The 22755-nt window shown below is 44.0% G+C and overlaps 1 protein-coding gene across 1 annotated transcript in view; it reads left to right on the forward strand.

Annotated features, from left to right (window-relative positions):
* The window catches only part of GINS4 (GINS complex subunit 4), a 31389-nt gene extending 8964 nt beyond the window's left edge, over positions 1 to 22425 (forward strand). Inside the window, exons 5-8 of the mRNA XM_022571287.3 lie at positions 907 to 1004; positions 1167 to 1255; positions 3593 to 3683; positions 3774 to 22425. Coding sequence (XP_022426995.1) covers positions 907 to 1004; positions 1167 to 1255; positions 3593 to 3683; positions 3774 to 3870 — 375 coding nt within the window. The 3' untranslated portion in view covers positions 3871 to 22425. The remainder of the gene's footprint in view (positions 1 to 906; positions 1005 to 1166; positions 1256 to 3592; positions 3684 to 3773) is intronic.
* The last annotated feature ends 330 nt before the right edge of the window (positions 22426 to 22755 follow it).

Below are 22755 nucleotides of genomic sequence, written 5' to 3' on the forward strand. Positions count from 1 at the left end.
GTTGTTGTTGTTAATTTATAAGTTTATTTATTTATTTTTGGCTGTGTTGGGTCTTCGTTGCTGCGCACGGGCTTTCTCTAGTTGCAGCGAGTGGGAGCTACTCTTCATTGCAGTGCACAGGCTTCTCGTTGCAGTGGCACAGGCTCTAGGCGCGTGGGCTCAGTAGTTGTGGTGTGGAGCACAGGCTCTAGGTGCGTGGGCTCAGTAGTTGTGGCACGTGGGCCCAGTAGTTGTGGCTCACAGTCTCAGTAGTTGTGGTGCATGGGCTCAGTAGTTGTGGCTCGCGGGCCCTAGAGCGCAGGCTCAGTAGTTGTGGTGCACAGGCTTAGTTGCTCCATGGCATGTGAGATCTTCCTGGACCAGGGCTCAAACCCGTGTCCCCTGCATTGGCAGGCGGATTCTTAACCACTGCACCACCAGGGAAGTCCCTGGTTATAGTCTTATAATCGAGCATCACTCTCTGTCTGCTTAAATGTTCTGTGTGTGTCTCTCCAGCCTCTGTATCTGTTTCACTTCACAGGTTGTACAGTTGTGTCTGTACAATGACATAGAAGTGCTGGGTAACAGCCCCTTCCTTTCTCTTAACTTCCATTTCCAGTTGTCTCACCATAGTTTCTTTCATGAAGGCCTCTCATCCTTTTTAAACTGTCTTCCTTTTTTGAGCCCTGGCCTTTGCTCCAAATTCTCTGAAACCTGCCTTCGTGAAGTCCAGTGTGTAAGTCTTATGATTAGAAAGAGCCTCAACCATGAAAACGTGTCATTTTAAGAGCCACTTTCTAGATTAACCTCGACCTGTTTCAGAAAACTAGCATGTGTGCCACTGGAGTCAGACCAGACCTTCGATGACACACTTGATCAAACTTGCTGATGGCAAAAAGCGTTGACAGGTGTTTCCTGTCCCCACAGATAGAGAAGTTTTTCCCTCACGTCCTCGAAAAGGAGAAAACACGCCGTGAGGGGGAGCCTTCCTGCCTTTCTCCGGAAGAGTTTGCCTTTGCCAGAGAGTGAGTAAGCAGCGAGAGTGGGACCCGCCTTTATTTCCCTGGCTTGCCAGTGTGTTTGGTGGTTGTGTCCCTGAGGCCAGTCGCAGGGCCACTGCTGTTGGTCTTATAGCCCTGGTGGCTCCGGGGCGTGTCGTCACTGCGATGTGGGTTTGTGTGTTTCAGGTACATGGCTAACACAGAGACCTACCTAAAGAACGTTGCCTTAAAGCACATGCCTCCTAACTTACAGAAGGTGGACCTCTTGAGGGCAGGTGAGCAGAACATTCTCCTTTCGGACATCCCGAGGGGCCGTAGTTTACACCCCACGTATCTCCAGGTGCCTTAGAATAACATCTTCATCTCCACTCTCTTCTCTCGAACGTGGGCAAATAGGTGCACAGATAGATCAGCAGAAAAGAGACAGAGGGGACGGGTTCTGGGTCAAAAACCAAAAATCGTGAAAAGCAGGCGCCGGGGTAGCGATTTCAGCATCACTTTTGTGTTCTTCCGGTTCAGAGGAAATTCTCGTAGCTGCCCCTGTAAGTGCAGACTCACCCGCGTACGCAGTCACCTCCCGAGGGTCCATGCTGTGCTCGGCTCCTCTGGGCGAGGAAGATGCCGGGGTCTGTGGTCTCTGGGGGCAGCAGCGTCCCCCTCACAGGTTCCAGGCCATGCAGGGCCTGTCTCCTCGGGAGGGACGTTAGCTGGGAGGCTGGGACGCCTACGGGGGTCCCTCAGGGCTCCTGATCTTCGGTTGTGAACAGCCTCCCGGCTGTGGGAAGGGGAGCAGGACAGACTGCAGGGAGGCGCCAGGGAGGGAAGCACGGCCATCTCCTCTGCCTCTCACCCCCTTGCTCGGTCCCCTGAAAGTCTGCCGAGCCAAGAGGGGGCCCTGGTGGTAACCCCTAACCTTGGATCAGCCAGCAGGGCCCCTGGCGTGTGGCCTCCAGTCCTCCTCCCCGGCCTTTCCCAGCTCGCCGTGTCCACGCAGGACCTCACGGGGGCCTGGAGTCCACAGGTTCCCAAGCTGAGTTCACGACAGCCAAGCCCTGAGCGTCCCTCGCCGACCCAGCCTGGGGGCCGCGCCCTGAGCCCTGCCGCTCGTGGGGGACTTAGCCCCGGCTGCCACAGCTAAGTACCACTGACAGGACGGGGGCGCCTGACCAGTCGGCGTGGATCTTCTCACAGATGTGGAGGCCAGAGTCCATGGTCAGGGTGCTGACAGTGTTGGTTTCCCTGAGTCTCTCTCCTTGGCTTGCAGGCGGCCGCCCCCTGCACACGCACCCTGCTGTCTGTCCCTCTCCTCATCAGGTTGCATCAGGACCCCACCATGACAGCTTTATTTTGCCTCTTTAGAGGCCTGGTCTCCAAATCCATTCCTGTCCTGACGTACTGGGGTTCAGGGCTTCAGTGTGTCATCGTGGAGGGGACACCAGGAGCAAGCCCACCGCGTGCTGGGCTTGTGGAACTCTGAACTGGTCGTTTTGGTGAACCTGCCTGAGGGACACGGGAGGCCCAGTCCGTGTCCAGTTTGGCCGCTTTCGTCTGCACTTACGAGTGGGGCAAGGACCACCTCCCTAATCACTGCCCAGCACCACCTGTCGTATCCAGTTGAGCCGGGTCCAGGCCGTTGCCCCAGAGCTGCTTCTACTTGATGCTGGCCAACACCTCCTGACGCTCATGTGTCGCTTGTCCTGGGTCCCTTCCAAGGACCAGAGCTGGGCGCCTAGGGCTGGAGCTGTTCGGGAACCAGCCTTCCCTCGTGAGATGAGAGCCTTGCTCACGTAGCCCAGACGCCCCCTGGAGCACGGAGACCACAGTGGCAGAGTCGTGGAAGGGCGTTGTAGCCGAACGTCCTTCGAGGGTTTCCTCAGATCAGCAGCTGTCCAGTGGGCCCAGCTGACCCTGCTGAAGTTGGTGTCTCTGGCAGGCCCAGAACCCCCGAGCAGCCCAGGGGACCCTTCCCAGACCTTTGCGGTCAGTTATCCTGACCCCCCTCCCGTAGACAGGGAACCGAGGGCAGCCCCACACCTGAGCTGGGCTCTGAACACTGAGTTGTCCGGTGGGTCCTCCGGACCCCGCAGGTGATGGGGTCCTCTTGGCACAAACGGAGCCGCAGGCAGGGAAGGGCTGGAGAGCTGCCAGCGCGGGGCACTTCGTGGTGAAGTGCTGGCTGGTGGTAGAGAGGGAGGGATGCTTACAGCGCGCAGCCCGTATTCATCTCCCTGACACTCAAGGCCATCACCGTGTGACCCAGTCTCCCTAACATCCAATCCTCCCACCCTTTATACAGACATACTTTCTGGCCCGATTCACACACTCTGTCCTCCTAAGACGTCACGCATGTTTCTCCCATGGCCCTCGCTCTTCCTCCCAGGTGCCCTGCAGATCTTACGTCCTCATCACTTGTCAAATGAGCGCGTGCCGTGTGAAACCTTGAGGGAAGTATGCTGTTTCTAGAAGGAGCCAGATCTCTCCTCTCATCCCTGCCCCCAAGATGCTTTTACATCAGGGGTCCCTTTGTGCCTGAGGCAGTTAATCCTAGCAGCTTCTCCATCCCGATCTTGTTAGCTGAGCATTTTCTGATCACACTATCGTCCTCCTGGCAGTTCCCAAACCAGATCTGGATTCATATGTGTTTCTGAGGGTGAAAGAGCGACAGGAAAACATACTGGTAGAACCGGAAACAGATGAGCAGAGGTGAGTGGCGTTTGCGTTGTGGATGGTGGGAAGCACTCCTCCCCATGGGGCTGCAGCTGAGCTCCGCGGGTACATTGTTCTCTCTTCCAGGGACTATGTGATCGACCTGGAGGAGGGCTCACAGCACTTGATCCGATACAAAACCATCGCACCCCTGGTCGCTTCTGGAGCCGTACAGCTGATTTAAAACCAGAAGCAACTAACCAAGAGTGAGGACATGGAACGTTGGAGAGCGTATTTGGAAACCCCACGTGTCAGCTGGTGCCCGAGGATGGGAACTTTTCCCGGCAGTGCCATGGGTCACTGGGGCATTGAGATCCGCTCGGGGCAGATCCCTCCCTGGCTGCTCCAGCCAGGATCAGCAGGTGGGGTCATCGCTCTGCCGACCCCGCGGCTGGGCAGGGACACGGAAGCGCCCTTCGTGATGGTGTTTGAACTGAGGAAAGTGAGGCCGAGGGGGTGCATAGAAAGGCCTCGCTGCCTGTGATGAGGGGACTGGTGGGCCCCGACCTGACAGCGGCAGGAGCACTCCCTCAACCCTCCTGGCAGGAAGAGTGTAAATAGATTAAACCGTGTGGCCGCCCTGTATAGTATGTCACTGACTCGTGTAAACTCAGCTTCTGGAGCCTCTGCTCTCGCACTTAAAGCCAACTTCTGTCGTGCCTAACTGAGCATCACAACCAATAAGCTAGTAACTAGGTCTCGGTTTCGTGGCAGAAGGAGCCCGTGGGCAGTTCCCAGCGTGTAGTCTAGTGAGGTGCATCCTCCCCGCGGCGAACTGCAGCGTCGGGCAGTCTCCCGGGCCAGCCTGCAGGCCATGTGCTGGCTTTGACCGGGGCCCCGGGGGCAGAGCAGCAGCAGCTCTCCTACGCCGCCACCTCAGCGGCAGCTGTTCCTTTTTAGGCTCTTCACTTTCTCAAGGGGAATAGATGAAATTAACCTCGGTGAGTGGACAGTGTCTCGGTGACACCCGAGGAGGGAGGTACACACGTGAATCGTCTTCCCTTGGAACGTGATACAGAGCAACTGCCTTCCAGTCTTTCTTGCTTGATGCAAAGGCAGGTTTTCATCTACATGATGTTGGCTCTTGGAGTAATCAGTGTGATATTGCTGTCATTTCCAAGAGAAATCACTAAGTGAAAGCAAGGAAGGTTTTATTCGTTAAGAAAAACGTTTTATATCTCACGCAGTGCTTTGTTTTCTCCAGAGCGTTTTCACCCTCTTCAGCCATTCATTAAATAAATGTGCAGTGAGCATACAGTATGCCGGGCACGGTCCGCCACACTGGGACTCCAAGCCAGAATGAGATGGTCACTGACCCTGCTCAGGTGGGAGAAGTGCCTTGAAGAGACTTAGAACGGGGGGCTCACGGGGGCTCACCAGCATGACTGGGTGCTCTGAGAGGCACTCACTGATTTCAGTGAATCTCACTGAATTAGGCTGAGGTCTGAATAACAAGAAGGGGCCAGACACAGAACTCGAAAGGCTTTCCAGGCAGAAAAGGCAGCTTGTGCAAAGGCCCTGAGGCAGAAACGAATTCTACCTGCAGTCGGTGTGGCTAGAAGGCAGTGGGCACAATGCAGAAGGGTGCAGGATTAAGGTCTGAGAGGCAGGCTGGCCCCAGATCACTTAACGGCTTTGTTAGCAAGGACCCCATGGGTCCTCACAGCATCCTGAGAAGCAGGCAGGGCTGGTAGTAGGTAAATAGGTGGGAAACAAGGTGGGCGTTTAGCAATAAGTCTGAACCCAAGTCTCCGTCCTCGGGGCCACCTTGTGGTCCCATGTCACCGTTGCCTCTGCTGTGGAAAGGAGAGGACCGGGCTGCATCATGTCACCTGCTCCCGCCCTGTTCATGCCGGGCAGCACGGAGGAGTAAGGTCGTCACTGAAGCCACAGAGCTCATTGCTCCATTTCCTAGGTCACCTCTGCAAAGGAAGACTGGTTTAGATAAGCCATTTCGAAATAAAGAGGAAGTTGAATTTCAAAACCAAGTGAAGGGAAATGATGTGGTTTAGTGTGACGTCTTCAACATTTTCAATTTGTGGGGAGTATTTTGCTTTATGGTTAAAAACTCATCACTGGAAGCAGGATGGGACATTTACTTCAAACAGTGGCATCATACCTTATCATAAGCTTGTTGCCAGCGAGATTCCTGAGAAATGCTTGCAGGTCCATATCTGCACGTGCAGCAAAAACATGTACCAGCTGTGACCTTGGAGCAAGACCCGCTGTGTTTACTCTGTGCCCAAACGTTGAGGCCTCAGTGCCCCCAACCCCGTGCACATCCACCTTCCTTCTGTGATGGACTTGAGCTAACCATGAAACTCTCAGAGGGATTGTGAAGTGAGCACATCATACGCCAGTACTTCAGATAAATGTTATGTGATATCGCTTCTATGTGGAACAAAAAAAAATACAAATGAACTTATTTCCAAAACAAATCAATCCACAGACATAGAAAACAAACATGGTTACCAGGGGGAAAGGGGGAGAGAGGGATAAGTTAGGAGTTTGGGATTATTTATTACTATACTATATATTAAATAGATAATCAACAAGGACCTGTGTAGCACAGGGAGCTCTACTCGATATTTTGAAATGACTTGTAAGGGAAGAGAATCTGAAGAGAGTGTACATATACGTATATATAACTGAATCGCTGTGCTGTATACCTGGAGCTAACACGATATTGTAAATCAACGACTGTATACTTCAGTTTAGAAAATACTTCATACAGGTCTTCCCTGGTGGCGCAGTGGTTGAGAGTCCGCCTGCCGATGCAGGGGACACGGGTTCATGCCCCGGTCCGGGAAGATCCCACATGCCGCGGAGCGGCTGGGCCTGTGAGCCATGGCCGCTGAGCCTGCGCGTCCAGAGCCTGTGCTCTGCAACGGGAGAGGCCACAACGGTGAGAGGCCCACGTACCGCAAAAAAAAAAAAAAAAAACCTTCATATAATGTTAAGTAATTTATCATGGGAGGCTAAACATTCCAAATATTTGGAATTGTTCAAAATTGATTTTTTTCTTTTTTGTATCATAGTAAAATACACATAACGTAATTGCCATCTTAACCATTTGTAAGTTCACATTCAGTGGTATTAAATATATTCACCTTGTGCATCCATCACCACCATCCGTCCCCACGACTCTTCATCTTGTGAAACTGAAACTCTATACCCGTTAAACAACTCCCTCCCACCGTCCCTGAAAACCACCATTCTACTTTGTCTTTACGGTTTTGGCAACTCTAAGTACCTCATTACGTGGAATCACAGTTTGCCTTTTTGTGGCTGGCTTATTTCCCTTAGCATAAGGGAAACCTTGGGAAACCCCAAGGTTTATTCATGTTGTAGCATGTGTCGGAAATTCTTTTTAAGGCTAAATAATATTCCCTTGTACGTATAGACCACCTTTTGCTTATCCATACATCTGTCAGTGGACACTTGGGTTGCTTCCACATTTCAGCTGTTGTGAATAATGCTGCTTTGAACATGGGTTGCAGATATCTTCGAAATCCTGCTTTTAAATTTTTTGGCTATACACCCACAAGTGGAATTCCTGGATCATAATGTAATTCTGTTTTTAATTTTTTGAGGAAACACCACACTCTTCCACAGCAGCTGTACCATTTTACAAGGGCTTCAATTTCTCTACATCCTTGCCTATACCTGTTTGCTAGTTTTTTGTAGTAACCGTACTAATGAGTGTGAGGTTATATCTCATAGTTTTGATTTGCATTTCCCTGATGATTCAGCATCTTTTCCTGTGCTTATTGGTTATTCCTACGTCTTCTTTGGAGAAATGTATATTCAAGTGCTTTGTGCTTTTCTAATCCAGTTGTTTTTATTGTTGATGAGTTTTAGGAGTTCTCTGTACATTCTGGATATTAATTCCTTATCAGATATATGATTTGCCAGTGCTTTCTCTCATTCTGTGGGTTGCCTTTTTACTCTGTGGATAGTATCTTTTATGCATAAATTTAAAAAATTTTTTCATAAGTCCAATTTGTTGATGTTTTCTTTTGTCACCTGCGCCTTTGGTGTCAAATCCAGGAAATCATTATGAAATCCAATGTCATGAAGTTTTTATCGTATGCTTTCTTCCAAGAGTTTTATTTGCTTAGGTCTTAAATAAATTTAAAGACCTAAAGGTCCTTGATTCATTTTGAGTTAATTTTTGTATGTAGTGTTAAGTAAGGGTTCAACTTCATTTTTTTGCATGTGGATATCCAGTTTTCCCAGCACCATTTGTTCAAAAGACTGTCCTTCCCCCATTGAATGGTCTTGGTACCCTTGTCAAAAATAATGTTACCATATATGTGAGGGTTTATTTCTGGGCTTTCTATTCTGTTCCATTGGTCTGTATGTCTGTTTTTATGCCAATACCACACTTTTGATTACTGTAGCTTTGTAGTAAGTTTTGAAATCAGGAAGTGTGCTTGCTCCAGTTTCGTTCCTCTTTTTTCAAGATTGTTTTGGTTATTGGGGGTCTTTTGAGATTCCATATGAATTTTAGGATGGGTTTTTTCTGTTTTTGCAAAAAAAAAGTCACTGGGATTTTTATAGAGATTGCATTGAATCTGTAGGTCTCTTTGGGTAGTATTGACATTTTAGCAATATTAAGTCTTCTGGCCCATGAACATGCAATGTGTTTTCGTTGATTTATGTTTTATTTAATTTCTTTCAGCAGTGTCTTTCAGTTTTCATTGTATAAGTGTTTTACCTCCTCGGTTAAGTTACTTCCTAAGTATTTTGTCCTTTCTGATGCTATTTTAAATGGAACTGTTTTTGTAGTTTCCTTTTCAGATTGCTCATATATAGAAATGCAATTGGATTTTGTGTGTTGACTTTCTATCCTGCTACTTTGCTGAATTCGTTTATTCTAACAGCTTTTTCGTGGAGCCTTTAGGGTTTTCTACATACAAGATAAACATCATCTGCAAACAGATAATTTTACTTGGTCCTTTCCAATTTGGATACTTTTTATTTATTTTTCTTGCCTAAGTGCTCTGGCTAGAACTTCCAGTACTATGTTGAATAGAAGTGGTAAAGCCGGGCATTCTGATCTTAGAGGAAGAGCTTTCAGTCTTTCACCATCAAATGTGGTGTTTGCTGTGGGTTTTTAAATATGGCTTTTATCATGTAGAGGTAGTTTCCTTCTCTTCCCATTGTGTTGAGTGGTTTTATCGTGAAAGTGTTGAATTTTGACAAATGCTTTTTCTGCATCAGTTGAAAAGATTTTGTGTTTTTTCCTTCATTTGATGATATGACCTATTACATTGATAATTGTCATATGTTGAGCCATCCTTGCATTCTAAGAATAAATCTCAGTCATGTGTATAATCCTTTTAATATGGTGCTGAATTCTATTTGCTAGTATTTTTTTGAGGATTTTTGCATCACTGTTCATAAGGGATATTGGTCTGTAGTTATTTTTTTAATTGAAGTAGAGTTGATTTACAATGTTGTGTTAATTTCTGCTGTACAGCAAAGTGACTCAGTTATACACATATAAACATTCTTTTTAATATATTTTTCCATTATGGCTTATCCCAGTGTATTGAATATAGTCCCCTGTGCTGTAGTTTTCTTTTCTTGTAGTGTCTTTGTCTGGCTTTAGCATAAGGTTATGCTGGCCTCATAGAATGAGTTAAGAAGTATTCTCTCCTCTTCGGTTTTTTGGAAAAGTTTGAGAATGATTGGTATTAGTTCTTTAACTGTTTGGTAGAATTCACAGTGAAGCCATCAAGTCCAGGGCTTTTTTTTTTTCCCCCGGTTTGGAGATTCTTGATTGCTGATTCAGTCTGCTTACTAGGTATAAAATCTATTCATATTTTCTGTTTCTTTGTGATTTAGTCTTGGTGGGTTTTGTGTTTCTAGGAGTGTGTCCATTTCATCTAGGTTATCCAATTTTTAGCATACAATTGTTCATAGAACTCTTTTATAATCCTTTTTATTTTTGTGGAATCTGTAATAATGTCCCCACTTTCATTTCTGATTTTAGTAATTTGAGTCTTCTCTCTTTTTTTCTTAATCCATCAAGGTAAAGGTTTGTCGATTTCATTGATCTTTTTGAAGAAACAACTTTTGGTTTCATTGATTTTCTCTGTTGTTTTTCTATTCTTTATTTCATTTTTCTCTGCTCTAGTCCTAATCATTTCCTTCTTTCTGCTAGCTTTGGGTTTATTTTGTTCTTCTTTTTTCTAGTTCCTTAAGTTATAAAGTTAGTTTGTTGATTCTCTCTTCCTTGTTTTTTAGTGTAAGCATTTATAGCTATAAATTGCCCCCTTAGCACTGCTTTCTCTATGTCACATAAGATTTGGTGTGCTGTGTTTTTCTTTTCATTTGTATCTAGGTATTTTCTAACTTTCCTTGTGATTTCTTCTTTGAGCTATTGGTTGTTTAAAAGTGTATTATTTAACTTCCATAATTTTGTGAACTTTTCAGTTTTACTTTTGTTATTGATTTCCAGGTTTATCCTCTTGTGGCCAGAGAGAATACTTTGTATGATATTTATCTTTTCAAATCTATTGACACTTAATCTGTGGCCTAATATATGGTCTGTTCTAGAAAATGCCCCATACGCACCTAAGAAGAATGTGTATACTGTTGCTGTTGGGTGGGGTCTCTGTATCATATATGTCTGTTAGATCTAGCTTATTTTAAGTCCTCCATTTTTTTTTCTGTTTGTTCTGTCCATTATTGTGAGTGGGTATTGGTGTCTTTATCTTTGTGGAGCTGTCTGTTTCTCTCTTCAACTCTGTCAGTTTTTGCTTCATGTATTTTGATGGTCTGTCACTAGGTGTGTAAATGTTTATAGTTGTTATATCATCTTGCTGTATTGAACCTTTTATTAATATATAATGTACTTTGTCTCTTGTAACCTTTTCTGATTTAAAGTCTATTTTGTCAGATATTAGTATAGTCACCCCTGCTCTCTTTTGGTTACTATTTACATGGAATGTCTTTTTCCATCCTTTCCCTTTCATCTTCTTTGTGTCTTTGGATCTCAAGGGAGTCTCTCGTAGATGGCATATAGTTGGGTCATGTGTTTTTATTCATTCTGCCAATCTCTGTCTTTTGATCGGAGAGTTTAATTCATTTATGTTTAAGGTAATTACAGATAAGAAGGGACATATTTCAGTCATTGTGCTGTTTGCTTTCTATATGCCCTGTAGCCATTTTGTCCCTCATTTCCTGCATTCCTGTCTTCTTTTGTGTTTTGCTGATTTTTTTGTAGTGAAATATTTAAATTCCTTTCTCATTTTCTATACTCTATAGCCCTTTTCTTTGTGGTTATCATGGGGATAACATGGTAAAGCTAACACACTAATTTGAATTTATATCAGCTTAACTTCAATAAGTTTTTATAAAACTGCTCCTTTACAGCTCTGTCCCCACCCCTTTCATTTGCTGATGTCACAGAACTGCGTCTTTATCCATTGTATGCCCAAAAACATAAATTAAAAATTCATTTAAATGCATTAGTCTAGATTTAGAGTTACACACCAAAGTTACAGTAATACTAGCTTTTACACTAGTAATTGTTGGGAGTTTTTTTCTTAAAATGTGTTAGTCTCTTACTTCATGTAGAAAACAAAAAGTACAGTTACAAACCATTGTTACAATGATGGTAGCTTACATAATTGCCCACGTGTTTGCCTTTTTTGAGATCTTTATTTCTCCATATAGCTTCAAGTCACTGTCTAGTGTCTAGTGTCCTTTCATTTTACCCCACCGGACTCCCTTGAGCCATTGCAGTTGTTGTCTGGGTGGAGAGACAGCTTCCTGGCACTTCCTGCTCTGCCACCTCCCAGAATCCTCTGAGAACTGATTTTTTTTAAATGTATCTAATCAACTAGCTCTGAAAGTACTCTCACCTTGTCCAAAAAAAACCTTCATTTTTTTAAAAAGCAAAATCAGTATTCTTAATATTTAACAGACTTGATTTCAAATAACTTAGTCGTTTCAAAAAAATTGAATATCCTTTCCACAACAGAAAAACAACTACTGGGGGTATTCAAAGGCAATACAGATTATCAATATAGAATATCAAAGGCACTGTAGATTCTGAAGGCAATAGTAATATCTAATGTTTATGATTTATTTACTGTGAATCAGACGCTCATATGCTTTAAGTAGATAAACTGTAAATCTTTACAACCACACTACGCAAGGAAAAACTTAAGATTTGGGGAATGAACAAAAGAGATTACCAGATATCCTTTCAATGGGATGCTTGATCCTTGTAGGGTGTGTGACCACGTCTTTGAATAGGCTATTTTACAACTCTCTAGAGGTAGAAGTTAATTCATAGAAAACTGATAGTAATGTGAATATTCCCTAACTGTTGCTATGCAAGTGATTCCCATCCATGGCAATGCAAATGAATTTTGTGCTGTAGAGAATAAAGCTAAATCCTCATTTGAACTGGTTTTAACATTTTCCTGATTCTGTCATTAAAAAAAATAAGTTAATTCACTTCACCATACAGTAGAAACTAACAAGACATTGTAAAACAACTATACCCCAATAAAAAAAAATTTAAATAAATTAAATAAAATCATTGGCACATGTTCATTTTACATCTGTCCGAGAGTCAACAGTTCCTACTGTTAAATACATTTTTTAAATGTTTCATATATTTGTAAGGTAGGTAATACTGATATCCCCATTTTATAGATGGAAAAAACAGACAGATCCACTGAAGGCCACACCCAGCTACTAGGTAGAGAAGGTGGGTTCAGACCCCGGTGAGCTCAGAGCTCCAGGTTCCATCCTCTTCATTACCTTGTAATACTCTCCACAAAAGGAAAGAAGATCCAAAAGTATTTTGAGCTATGAGAGCTTCACTGGAGTAAATTCAAGTCTTCCATAAAGACTCCTTGGGGGAATAACCACTACCATTCACATGACTTTAGAGGAGATGGCATTTTTCTTAACATGGGAGTATTTTCTGCTTTAAGTAGGTCATGTTCTATATACCAAGATGCTCACAAATTCTCCTGGCTAAGACAAGGAAAAACAATATCAATTCAGTGCACAGTTACCTAAGCCTGGCTTCTTGTCCAATTCTGTTAGGTTCTATGAGAATGAGGACAAAAGTAAATGACTATTTCTGCCCCAAGGAATTTACAAGGAATCCTAAGAAGACTTCCTAAGTAAATCTGAAAATATGAGATTGTTTGACTCAGAAGAAAAATTGTCCTAACAGCCGGGACTAAAAAGTTTGAAAGGAAATGATTTTCTTGGGTTCAGAGCTTTGTATATGACAGAATGTTTTCAGTGAATGTTTAAGTGGGGGTACTGCTTGGGACCCAAAGTTGTTCCCAGCTCAAATGTAAATTTTTTAAAACTTCTACTAACTGCTTCTGTCATCTCTGAACCTGCAATTTTCCTCAAGTATAATTCTAACCATGTCATTGCTTCTCTTAAAAAGCTTCCGTGGTTACTTATTGCCTACAGGAAAGGAAGGGGGGGAAGGAGATTAATATTTTTTGAGCATCCGTGTCCTGGACAGTGGACTGATTGCCCTCCACAAATTACCTTGTTTAATCCTCATAACAACCCTGTAAGGTAAGCACTAGTCTCACCATAGTATCCCAGCTTCCTGGTTAAATTGTATTTTCTCTTCCCCTAAATTGTTTCTAATCTCCTTTTCATACTTACATTTTTACTATTTTATCTTTCTTAAAATCCCACCAAGATTCTTTGGGGAATTAAGTAAGGTATAAATAATTTCACATTAGTAACACTGGTGCCAACAAGATGATTTGGGCATGGCTGCAATCTAATTTCCAGAACAGGTCATGAAAATAACCTAAATGAAAAATGGCATATGCTTCATCTGACTTCATCGTTAACAAACGGCAACAGCTTAGCTCTGTTCGCAGGCATGGCTGCCCTCAACCTCTGGGCAAGTCGGTTGCTCTTCAGTCTGAATGAGACTGTAGCCCGCCTCCTTCATTTTTATGAAAGATCATCAACTTTGCCATCTTCTGGTACCTAAAGCTTCCTGATCTCCAATCAACAGCATCGCATGTCTGCAGTCTGTGGGCTCAGTGATGAGCAGGCTTCTAATCAAGGCATGGCCACAGTTTAATAAGGGAAACAAGAGAGATACGAAGGACAGTATCATCTGTCTGTTTCTCTTGGTTCCCCCAAGTTTTATTTCCATATCAAACTTGATGCCGGAAAGCAATACCCCTGGGCTAAGGTATAAGTTCCTTGCTTTTAGCAAAGAAATAGCCCTGTGAGCAACATCTTCTGTCTTCCAAAAATTATAATTGAAGACATGGTCAATTACATGACCTATTCTTTTCTTTATAAGGATCCGTGTAATAGATTTTTCTTAGAATTTAGTGCAAGTAAAAGTTTGCCTCTTCAAATGTCTATGATTTATTTATTTTTTATTTATTTATTTATTTATTTATTTATTTTTGCGGTACGCGGGCCTCTCACTGCTGTGGCCTCTCCCGTTGCGGAGCACAGGCTCTGGACGCGCAGGCTCAGCGGCCATGGCTCACGGGCCCAGCCGCTCCGCGGCATGTGGGATCTTCCCGGACCGGGGCACGAACCCGTGTCCCCTGCATCGGCAGGCGGACTCTCAACCACTGCACCACCAGGGAAGCCCTATGATTTATTTTTATCAGATAGATGAGTCCTATCACTTCCCCTTGTTAGCCTTCCTAGCAAGGGGCACAGAGGCAATTCCTGTTTCACTGTCTCACTGCAGCTTCCTGTAATATTGCCCTGGATCTTTCCTTAAACACTCTCTGATCTCCTTTGCATGCCTCCAATTTTTCTATTTTATTTTGTCTTAATTTAAAAAGAGAGCCCAATTTGGGGAAGAATCAAGTAAAAGATAAATGTGGAGTAGTCACTTGGGCATATATGAGTAACTTTGTGTCCCCAATTTTTAAAAATATGTATGAGGGGACTTCCCTGGTGGTCCAGTGGTTGACTCCATGCTCCCAGTGCAGGGGGCCCAGGTTTGATTCCTGCTCAGGGAACTAGATCCCACGTGCCACAAGTAAAGATCCCACATGCTGCAACTAAAGATCCCGAACGCCGCAACTAAGACCCAGTGCAGCCAAATAAATAAATAAATACATTTTTAAAATAAAATAAAATATATATGAGAATGAGCCATTTCACAAAACACAAATTCCTAAGTGAGGCACATCAGCAAAAGTGGTGATAAAGGCAAGAGTCGTAGAGTCCTGTCACTCTAGAACTCTAAAAAGAGGGAATAGGTCACGTCAATGATGCAATAAAAATAGTAGTTGCCGGGCTTCCCTGGTGGCGCAGTGGTTGGGAGTCCGCCTGCCGGTGCAGGGGACGCAGGTTCGTGCCCCAGTCCGGGAGGATCCCACATGCCGTGGAGCGGCTGGACCCGTGAGCCATGGTTGCTGGGCCTGCGCGTCCAGAGCCTGTGCTCCACAACGGGAGGGGCCACAGCAGTGAGAGGCCCGTGTACCAAAAAAAAAAAAAAAAAAAATAGTAGTTGCTAACTGTAACTCCATTCAATTGGTACCTGAACACATAGGGTCAGACACTGTGTGTGTAACCTGCTTGTACCCTGTGCATTCAGAGGAAGAAGGCTCCTGACCTGAAACAGCATGTGGTCTAGTGAGAGAGACCAACCAGAGCACAAATCCCAGAAGAACATTCTTTTACAAAAGTAGGAATGGAAAAAAAAAAAAAAAAAGTAGGAATGGGCATGTAGCATTAAGAGAGAGCATAGGAAGGCCTCCAAAGACGAAGAAATCGCCAAAGCTTCCCAGAAGGGGTGATGCCTGAGCCAGGACTTGAACACTCAAGGAGTTAGCCAGGCCAAGGAGGGAAGAGGCGATGGCTGTTTTGGGTGGAAATGCCATGTTTAAAGGCACAGAAGCCATGGGCACATAGAGCATTCTGGGCCCTCCGAGGGGCTGGCTTGGCAAGAGCATAGGATGAGAGGGGGGGTGTAGCCAGAGAGCAGCTTCCCATTTCATAGGGTCTCATAGGAGGCTTATAAGACATACATGATGTGTAAGTTTTACAGGAGTCTGATTTTCCATGCTAAAAAATTTGGATTTTTGCACTAAAACATTTGGAAGCCTCTGAAGGACTTTGATTTGATCAGGTTTGCATTGTAGAAATGTGATTTGCATTTAGAAAAATCCCTCTGCTGACTGTGGAGAATGGAGGCCAGACTACAGAGTTAGAAACAGGTGGCCGCGCTGGCAATCCAGGCGAGGAGAAATGAGGACCCGGCAACACATAAAGGTGGAGACACGAGGCAATGGGCCGGCATCTCCGTGGTCAACTCTCACGCTGACGACAATTTACATGCTGGATAAAATAGAAAAAGTGTTTTTCTAAAAACGTCAGATGGCTAATGAGCTAGTGAGAAATTGTTGCACAAGGTCTAGAGGAAAACAAGTCAGGACAGGTGAGTGAGTCTAGCGTTGCCAAGGCAACATGGTAGCCGTGAAACAGCAGTGCTTCCTACAGCAAACGCAGTGACCCTAAATCTGGGGTTCACAGACAGGCCCACTCAGGGGTCTGTGAGCTTGGTTAAGAAAAAAATTACATTTTCTTTTCACTAACCTCTAAATGAAGCTTAGATTTTCCTTCTATTATGAGTCTAGGCCACAAGCCTCAGTGATGTGTGCATTCCTGTGACTTTGTCACCAACAGAAATCAGCTATTTTCACACCACATTTACAGCTGTATGTATCTCAAAATGTTTAGGGACTTCCCTGGCAGTCCAGTGGTTAAGACTCTGTGCTTCCACTGCGGGGGGCACAGATTTGATCCCTGCTTGGGGAACTAAGATCCTGCATGTCGCATGGCACGGCCAAAAAAAAAATGTCATTTACATTCATCACTATTTCTAAATTGCAGTCACTTTTAGACCTGCTGCTTGAACTTGCTATTTAATGCTCTAATAAGGAAGCACACATATGACTCTATCACAAGGTTTTTATAAATGTTTTGTTAACTGTATTTCAATTTAACGGGCTTCCTCTGTAACTCTGTATATTTTTCCCCTTTAATTTTTTTCTATTTTCTTCTTTTATTTTTTGTTCTCTACATATTTTATGTTTTTAAAACCATCGTTCTGAGAAGGCGTCCACAGCTTCATCAGATTGCCAAAGGGACAGAAGAGGCTAAGCACCCCTGGCCTGGTGGAACTGAAGCGGAACAGTTTGGTCCTTCCCTGCCCCCCACCCCATGTCCTCAGCCTACCTTTTGTCTGTGGAAAAACTTTAGCTGAAGAATAAGTTTAATCAGAGAAGTGAGAAAATGCAGAAACAGAGGAAAACAGTCAAAGGAGACCAAATAATAACAGTTTAGTCATTAAGCATAGTTAAGGATCTTTAGTTCCTCCTTAAGGGCTATAGATAATATTCTGAGCCATGTCCTGTGAGCTGTCTTGTACATACTGAAACCCCCACCAGATGGAAGAAGTTAACTCCATGATGACCAGGCTGTAGCCATGACATAAGCTGCCACAATTCCAAGAATTGGCCTCAAAGAAACGGAAACAAACCGACCCTGGAACTGAAGATTAACTGTACCTAAAACAATCGAGATGACACTGGTCAGGCCACCACATGACCAATTTCATGATGACTGTCAGGGCTGACTGTGCTGTTTCTGCATGTAGCCCCCTCCCTCTGTCTATAAAAGCTCTGGCCCCCTGGGCTTCCCTGGTGGCACAGCGGTTGACAATCTGCCTGCTAATGCAGGGGACACGGGTTCAAGCCCTGGTCTGGGAGGATCCCACATGCCACGGAGCAACTAGGCCCGCGAGCCACAACTACTGAGCCTGCGCGTCTGGAGCCTGTGCTCCGCAACAAGAGAGGCCGCGATAATGAGAGGCTTGCACACCGCGGTGAAGAGTGACCCCCGCTTGCCACAACTAGAGAAAGCCCTCGCACAGAAACGAAGATCCAACACAGCAAAAATAAATTAATTAATTAATCAACTCCAACCCCCAACATCTTCTAAAAAAAAAGCTCTGGCTCCCTGATTGTTGGGGGGTGGGGAGTCGGCCTTTGGACAGGTGTCCACCCTCCCCCCTGGTTGCCCGCCTCCGAAATAAAGCAACCTTTCCTTTCCTACCAACACTTGTCTCTCTCGGGAACTGGCTTTTGAGCGGCAAACAGCTGGACCTGGGTTCGGTAACAGAAAAAGCTGGAGTCCAGGGCCTGTGAAGGTTGAGAGCTCTGGTAACTTCATTCAGTATCAGGACTCTACAAGTGCAGGTGAATTAGAAGCGCAGCAACCCCTCACACAGAGATTTTAGGCCAGCTTTGAATCCAGTGGATGGTCCTGAAAATTTCAAACTCGTAAATTGGATTAAAGCAATCCAGGCACCTGATAGGACTAAAATCATCTCTGAGGAAAGAGAACATCCTCGGCCTTAAATGATTTCTATCCATAATTTTTCAAATACAATATCTAACATAGAGATAACTGGCCATAAAAGGAAAAAAAACAAAGGGGGAACAGATAACAGAGACGCAGGTCCTCTAGATGGTGGAACTAATAGACACAGGCTGGAAACCGGCCATCCTCATGGAGATAAAACACGAATGCAAACATTTCAGGGAGGAACTAGAAGGAATACAGAGTAATGCTGCAGATTTGAAAAAGAATGTTAGCAAAGATCAAGCCTGAGAGAAGGGGATGAGCAGTTAGATTGGAGGTGGGCGGAAATTGGAGTAAAAGAGAGAGGAGGCTGGGACTTCCCTGGTGGTCCAGTGGCTAGCTCCCAATGCAGGGGGCCTGGGTTCAATCCCTGGTCAGGGAACTAGGTCCCACGTGCATGCTGCAACTAAGACCCAGCACAGCTAAAAGAAATAAGTAAGTAAATTTTTTTTAAAAAAGAGAGAGAGAGGAGGCTGGCTACCCACCTGATCTGGGTAACTGTGAAAACAACAATGCCATTCATTGGTACAGGATAATGTAGAACAATTTTGTAAGGTGGAAGTGGAGTAAAGAAAGTGATGGGGGCTTCCCTGGTGGCGCAGTGGTTAAGAATCTGCCTGCCAATGCAGGGGACACGGGTTTCAGCCCTGGTCCGGGAAGATCCCACATGCCATGGAGCAACTAAGCCTGTGCACCACAACTACTGAGCCTGTGCTCTAGAGCCCACAAGCCACAACTACTGAGCCCACGTGCCACAACTAGTGAAGCCCGCGTGCCTAGAGCCCGTGCTCTGCAACAAGAGAAGCCACCGCAATGAGAAGCCTGCACACCAGAAAGAAGAGTAGCCCCTGCTCGCCATAACTAGAGAAAGCCTGCGTGCAGCAACGAAAACCCAATGCAGCCAAAAATAAATAAATAAAATAAATAAATTTTTAAATTAAAAAAAAAAGTTACTCAATCCCTCTGTTAAAAAAAATATAAAGAAGAATTTTTAGAGTAATGCTAAATAGTTCATTCTTTAAAAGGACTAAACAGTAATATAATTACTTACACAGCAAAAGAAGTGTTCTCTGAACATCAGGACATCTCTAGACTACAAGGAAGATAAAATCGTAGACTGGGCAATGTTACAGACTGAATGTTTGTGTCCCCACCACTGCACCAACAAATTTCATGTGTTGAAGCTCCAGTACCTCCAGGTGTTGGTATTTGGAGGTGGAGTCTTTGGGAGGTCATTAGGTGTAGATGAGGTCACGAGGGTGGGGCCCCTATGATGGGATTAGTGCCCTTACAAGAAGATGAAGAGCCCAAAGTCCTCTTTCTCTCCACCATGTGAGGACACAGCAAAAAGGCAGGAAGAGGGCTCTCATCAGAACCCATCTGCACTGACACTGTGACCCAAGTCGTCCAGCCTCCAGAACTATGAGAAATAAATGTTGTTTAAGCCACTCAGTCTATGGTATTTTGTTTTACCACCCCAAGCTGACAGCAAACAAGAGACCCATGGAATTTCCATCCCTGGGAGCCTCTAAGAAATGCATAGCCCTGTCCTCTCTCAGATGGGAACCTGGGCTTTCCTCACTGCTTGTGATTCACAGCCAACCACTGATGGCTTAGACTCCAGTGACCTTTAAAATGAACCTGCTCCATTTAATGAATTAACCAGAACAGCTGGGGGTCTGGACATGGTGATGAATGATGAGACCATCAGTTTGCATGTGGTAATTCAAGGCATATACTAGATCTGATGACCCAATATGATCCTGATTTTTAAGGGGCAAATTAGTTTTGTGGGATTAAAAAATCCAGGAGGAAATGGTTGTGGAATTACTCAACTGAAAAGAAAAAGGAAGGAATTAAGCAAGTTTTTATTTTTTAATTTATTTAATTAATTAATTTATTTATTTTTGGCTGCGTTTGGTCTTTGTTGCTGCTCACGGGCTTTCTGTAGTTGCAGCGAGCTGGGGCTACTCTTTTTTTTTTTTTTTTTTCGGTACGCGGGCCTCCCACTGCTGCGGCCTCTCCCGTTGCGGAGCACAGGCTCCGGACGTGCAGGCTCAGTGGCCATGGCTCACGGGCCCAGCCGCTCTGCGGCACGCGGGATCCTCCCAGACCGGGGCACGAACTCGTGTCCCCCGCACCGGCAGGCAGACTCTCAACCACTGCGCCACCAGGGAAGCCCTGGGGCTACTCTTTCTTGCGGTGCACGGGCTTCTCATTTGGTGGCTTCTTTTGTTGCAGAGCTCGGGCTCTAGGCACATGGGCTTCAGTAGTTGTGACTCACGGGCTTAGTTGCTCTGTGGCATGTGCGATCTTCCCAGACCAGGGCTCGGACCGTGTCCCCTGCATTGGCAGGTGGATGCTTAACCACTGTGGCACCAGGGAAGCCTGCAAGGTTTTTTTAGTGAATGTTAAAAGACCAAAAATTTATAATATTATGACTAGTGGGGGGAAAGCAATGGAGTCTTATAAAAATCAAGCTGCTTTGGGGCTTCCCTGGTGGCACAGTGGTTAAGAATCTGCCTGCCACTACAGGGGACATGGGTTCGAGCCCTGGTCCGGGAAGATCCCACATGCCGCGGAACAACTAAGCACGTGCGCCGCAACCACTGAGCCAGTGCTCTAGAGCCCACATGCCACAACTACTGAAGCCCCTGTGCGTAGAGCCCGTGCTCTGCAACAAGAGAAGCCACCGCAATGAGAGAAGCCCACGCAGCGCATCGAAGACGTAGCCCCAGCTCGCTGCAACTAGAGAAAGCCCATGCTCAGCAACAAAGACCCAACTCAGCCAAAAATAAATAAATAAATAAATTTTTAAAAATTGCCTGTGAAACTGCTCTTGCCATCTACATAAGCTTTGATAGCAGTGCCAAGATCATGCTGAGCTTGGCATCAGCCAATACAAACAGAGAAAAACAAACTTACACAACGTAGGTCATGAAAACACTTACTGAAAGTATAAGAAAAAAAGAAGCCAAATCTAGAAAAGCACAGCCCAACTACATTCTGTTCCCCTACAGTAACTTGACACTTAAAATAGTGGAAAAGTGGATAACAGAGAAATAAGCAAAGCTGTAACAGACTGATATTGACAAAGCAAAATAGAGGTATCTATAGAATTATCAACATAGACTCCAAGGTGAAAAAGACTAGATAGGATAAAGAATTTTATCATCCATTGATATGGGATGAAATCACTTAGAAGATATAATAGTGATGAGTCTTCACACGCCGAATAAGACAGTGTTACAATAATATGAACCCTAAACTGTTGGAGAATATACGGATTTGAGAAAAACGCAAACCTCATAGGAGACTTGAACTCTCCTTTCTCAGAATCTGAAGATCAAATTGGGGAACCTCATTTGAACAAACTGAGAAAGCACTTGCTTTTTTTAAGAAAATTTGTTCACATACTAGCCAACAAAGAAAAGCTCAATAAATTCCACATTTTCTGAATGCTAGGAATTAAACCCCAAGATGATCAGCAACCTTGCCAGTTTTGTTCACCTTTGTACCTGAGCACCTGACACAATGTTTAGCACACAGTAGGGATCCAAAAGTATTAGTTTCATAAGGAAGGAAGGATGACCCACAATACAACACAAAAGCAACTTGAAGAATACATCCTCCCCCCAATTAGAAATTTCCATTACACTCTTCAAAATAATTCTTGTGTCAAAGAGAAAACTGAAATGGAAATTAGAACCTATTTAAAAGTAAATGGCAATAAGAGTACTGTGTATAAAAATGTACAGTTTAAAAAAATGTACAGGTTGTCTTTGTGGAAAATTTACACTTTTAAATGCATTTCTTGGAAAACATAAAAGATTGCAAATAAATGAAATAAAGTATTCTGCTGAAGAAAGTAGAAACAAAGTATTATAGAAAAAGAAAAGGGGAAATCATAAAATGAAAACAAAAGATAACAAGCTAGACAAAAAGAAAATCACTGCCTAAAAAATTAAAGGAAAACTAGTCTGATCATGAAAAAATAGAAAACACAAATAAAGTATATTAAGTATAATAAAAGGACTGCAGATAACACAGAGCTTTTAAAAAATTAATAAAACACTATGCCCAACTTCACATCATTAAATTTAAGTTTAAATTTAAAGTTTAGAAGAATGGCTAATTTTCTAAGAAAATACAAAGGATCAAAACTGACTCAAGAAGAAGTAACATCACCTTGGTTGGTCAAATATTTCCAAATACATTTTCCTAGTCTTTTGTTTGTTGACTTTTTTATGGTGTCATTAGCCATACAGAATTTCTCCCACCCCAAAACTATACAAATATTCTCCGATAATCCTTTCTTATGACTGATATTTTTTAAATTAAATTCTTCAGTTATTTTTGGTGCGAGGCAGCGGTCTACCTTTATTTTCTTCCAGCTAGATAGCCCACTTGCCAATGTCATTTATTAACCTAAGAGCTACTACTACTTAATTTAAAAATATACAAATGGCTTACTATAAAAATTGGCCAAAGGTTGGAATATGCATCTGATTGAGAAGGAAATGGAAATGACCAATAAATACATGAAAAAATAATACATACCATTTTTGTTTAAAAATATAATCAAAACAATCATGAGATACTGTTTTTCACCTATCATATTGGCAAATATTTAAAGTTTGACCATTTT

The sequence above is a fragment of the Delphinapterus leucas genome, chromosome 21 (assembly GCF_059928025.1).
Source record: "Delphinapterus leucas isolate spDelLeu-1000000601 "Yukka" chromosome 21, BTC_Dleu_Yukka2, whole genome shotgun sequence".
In the NCBI taxonomy this organism is placed as follows: domain Eukaryota; kingdom Metazoa; phylum Chordata; class Mammalia; order Artiodactyla; family Monodontidae; genus Delphinapterus; species Delphinapterus leucas.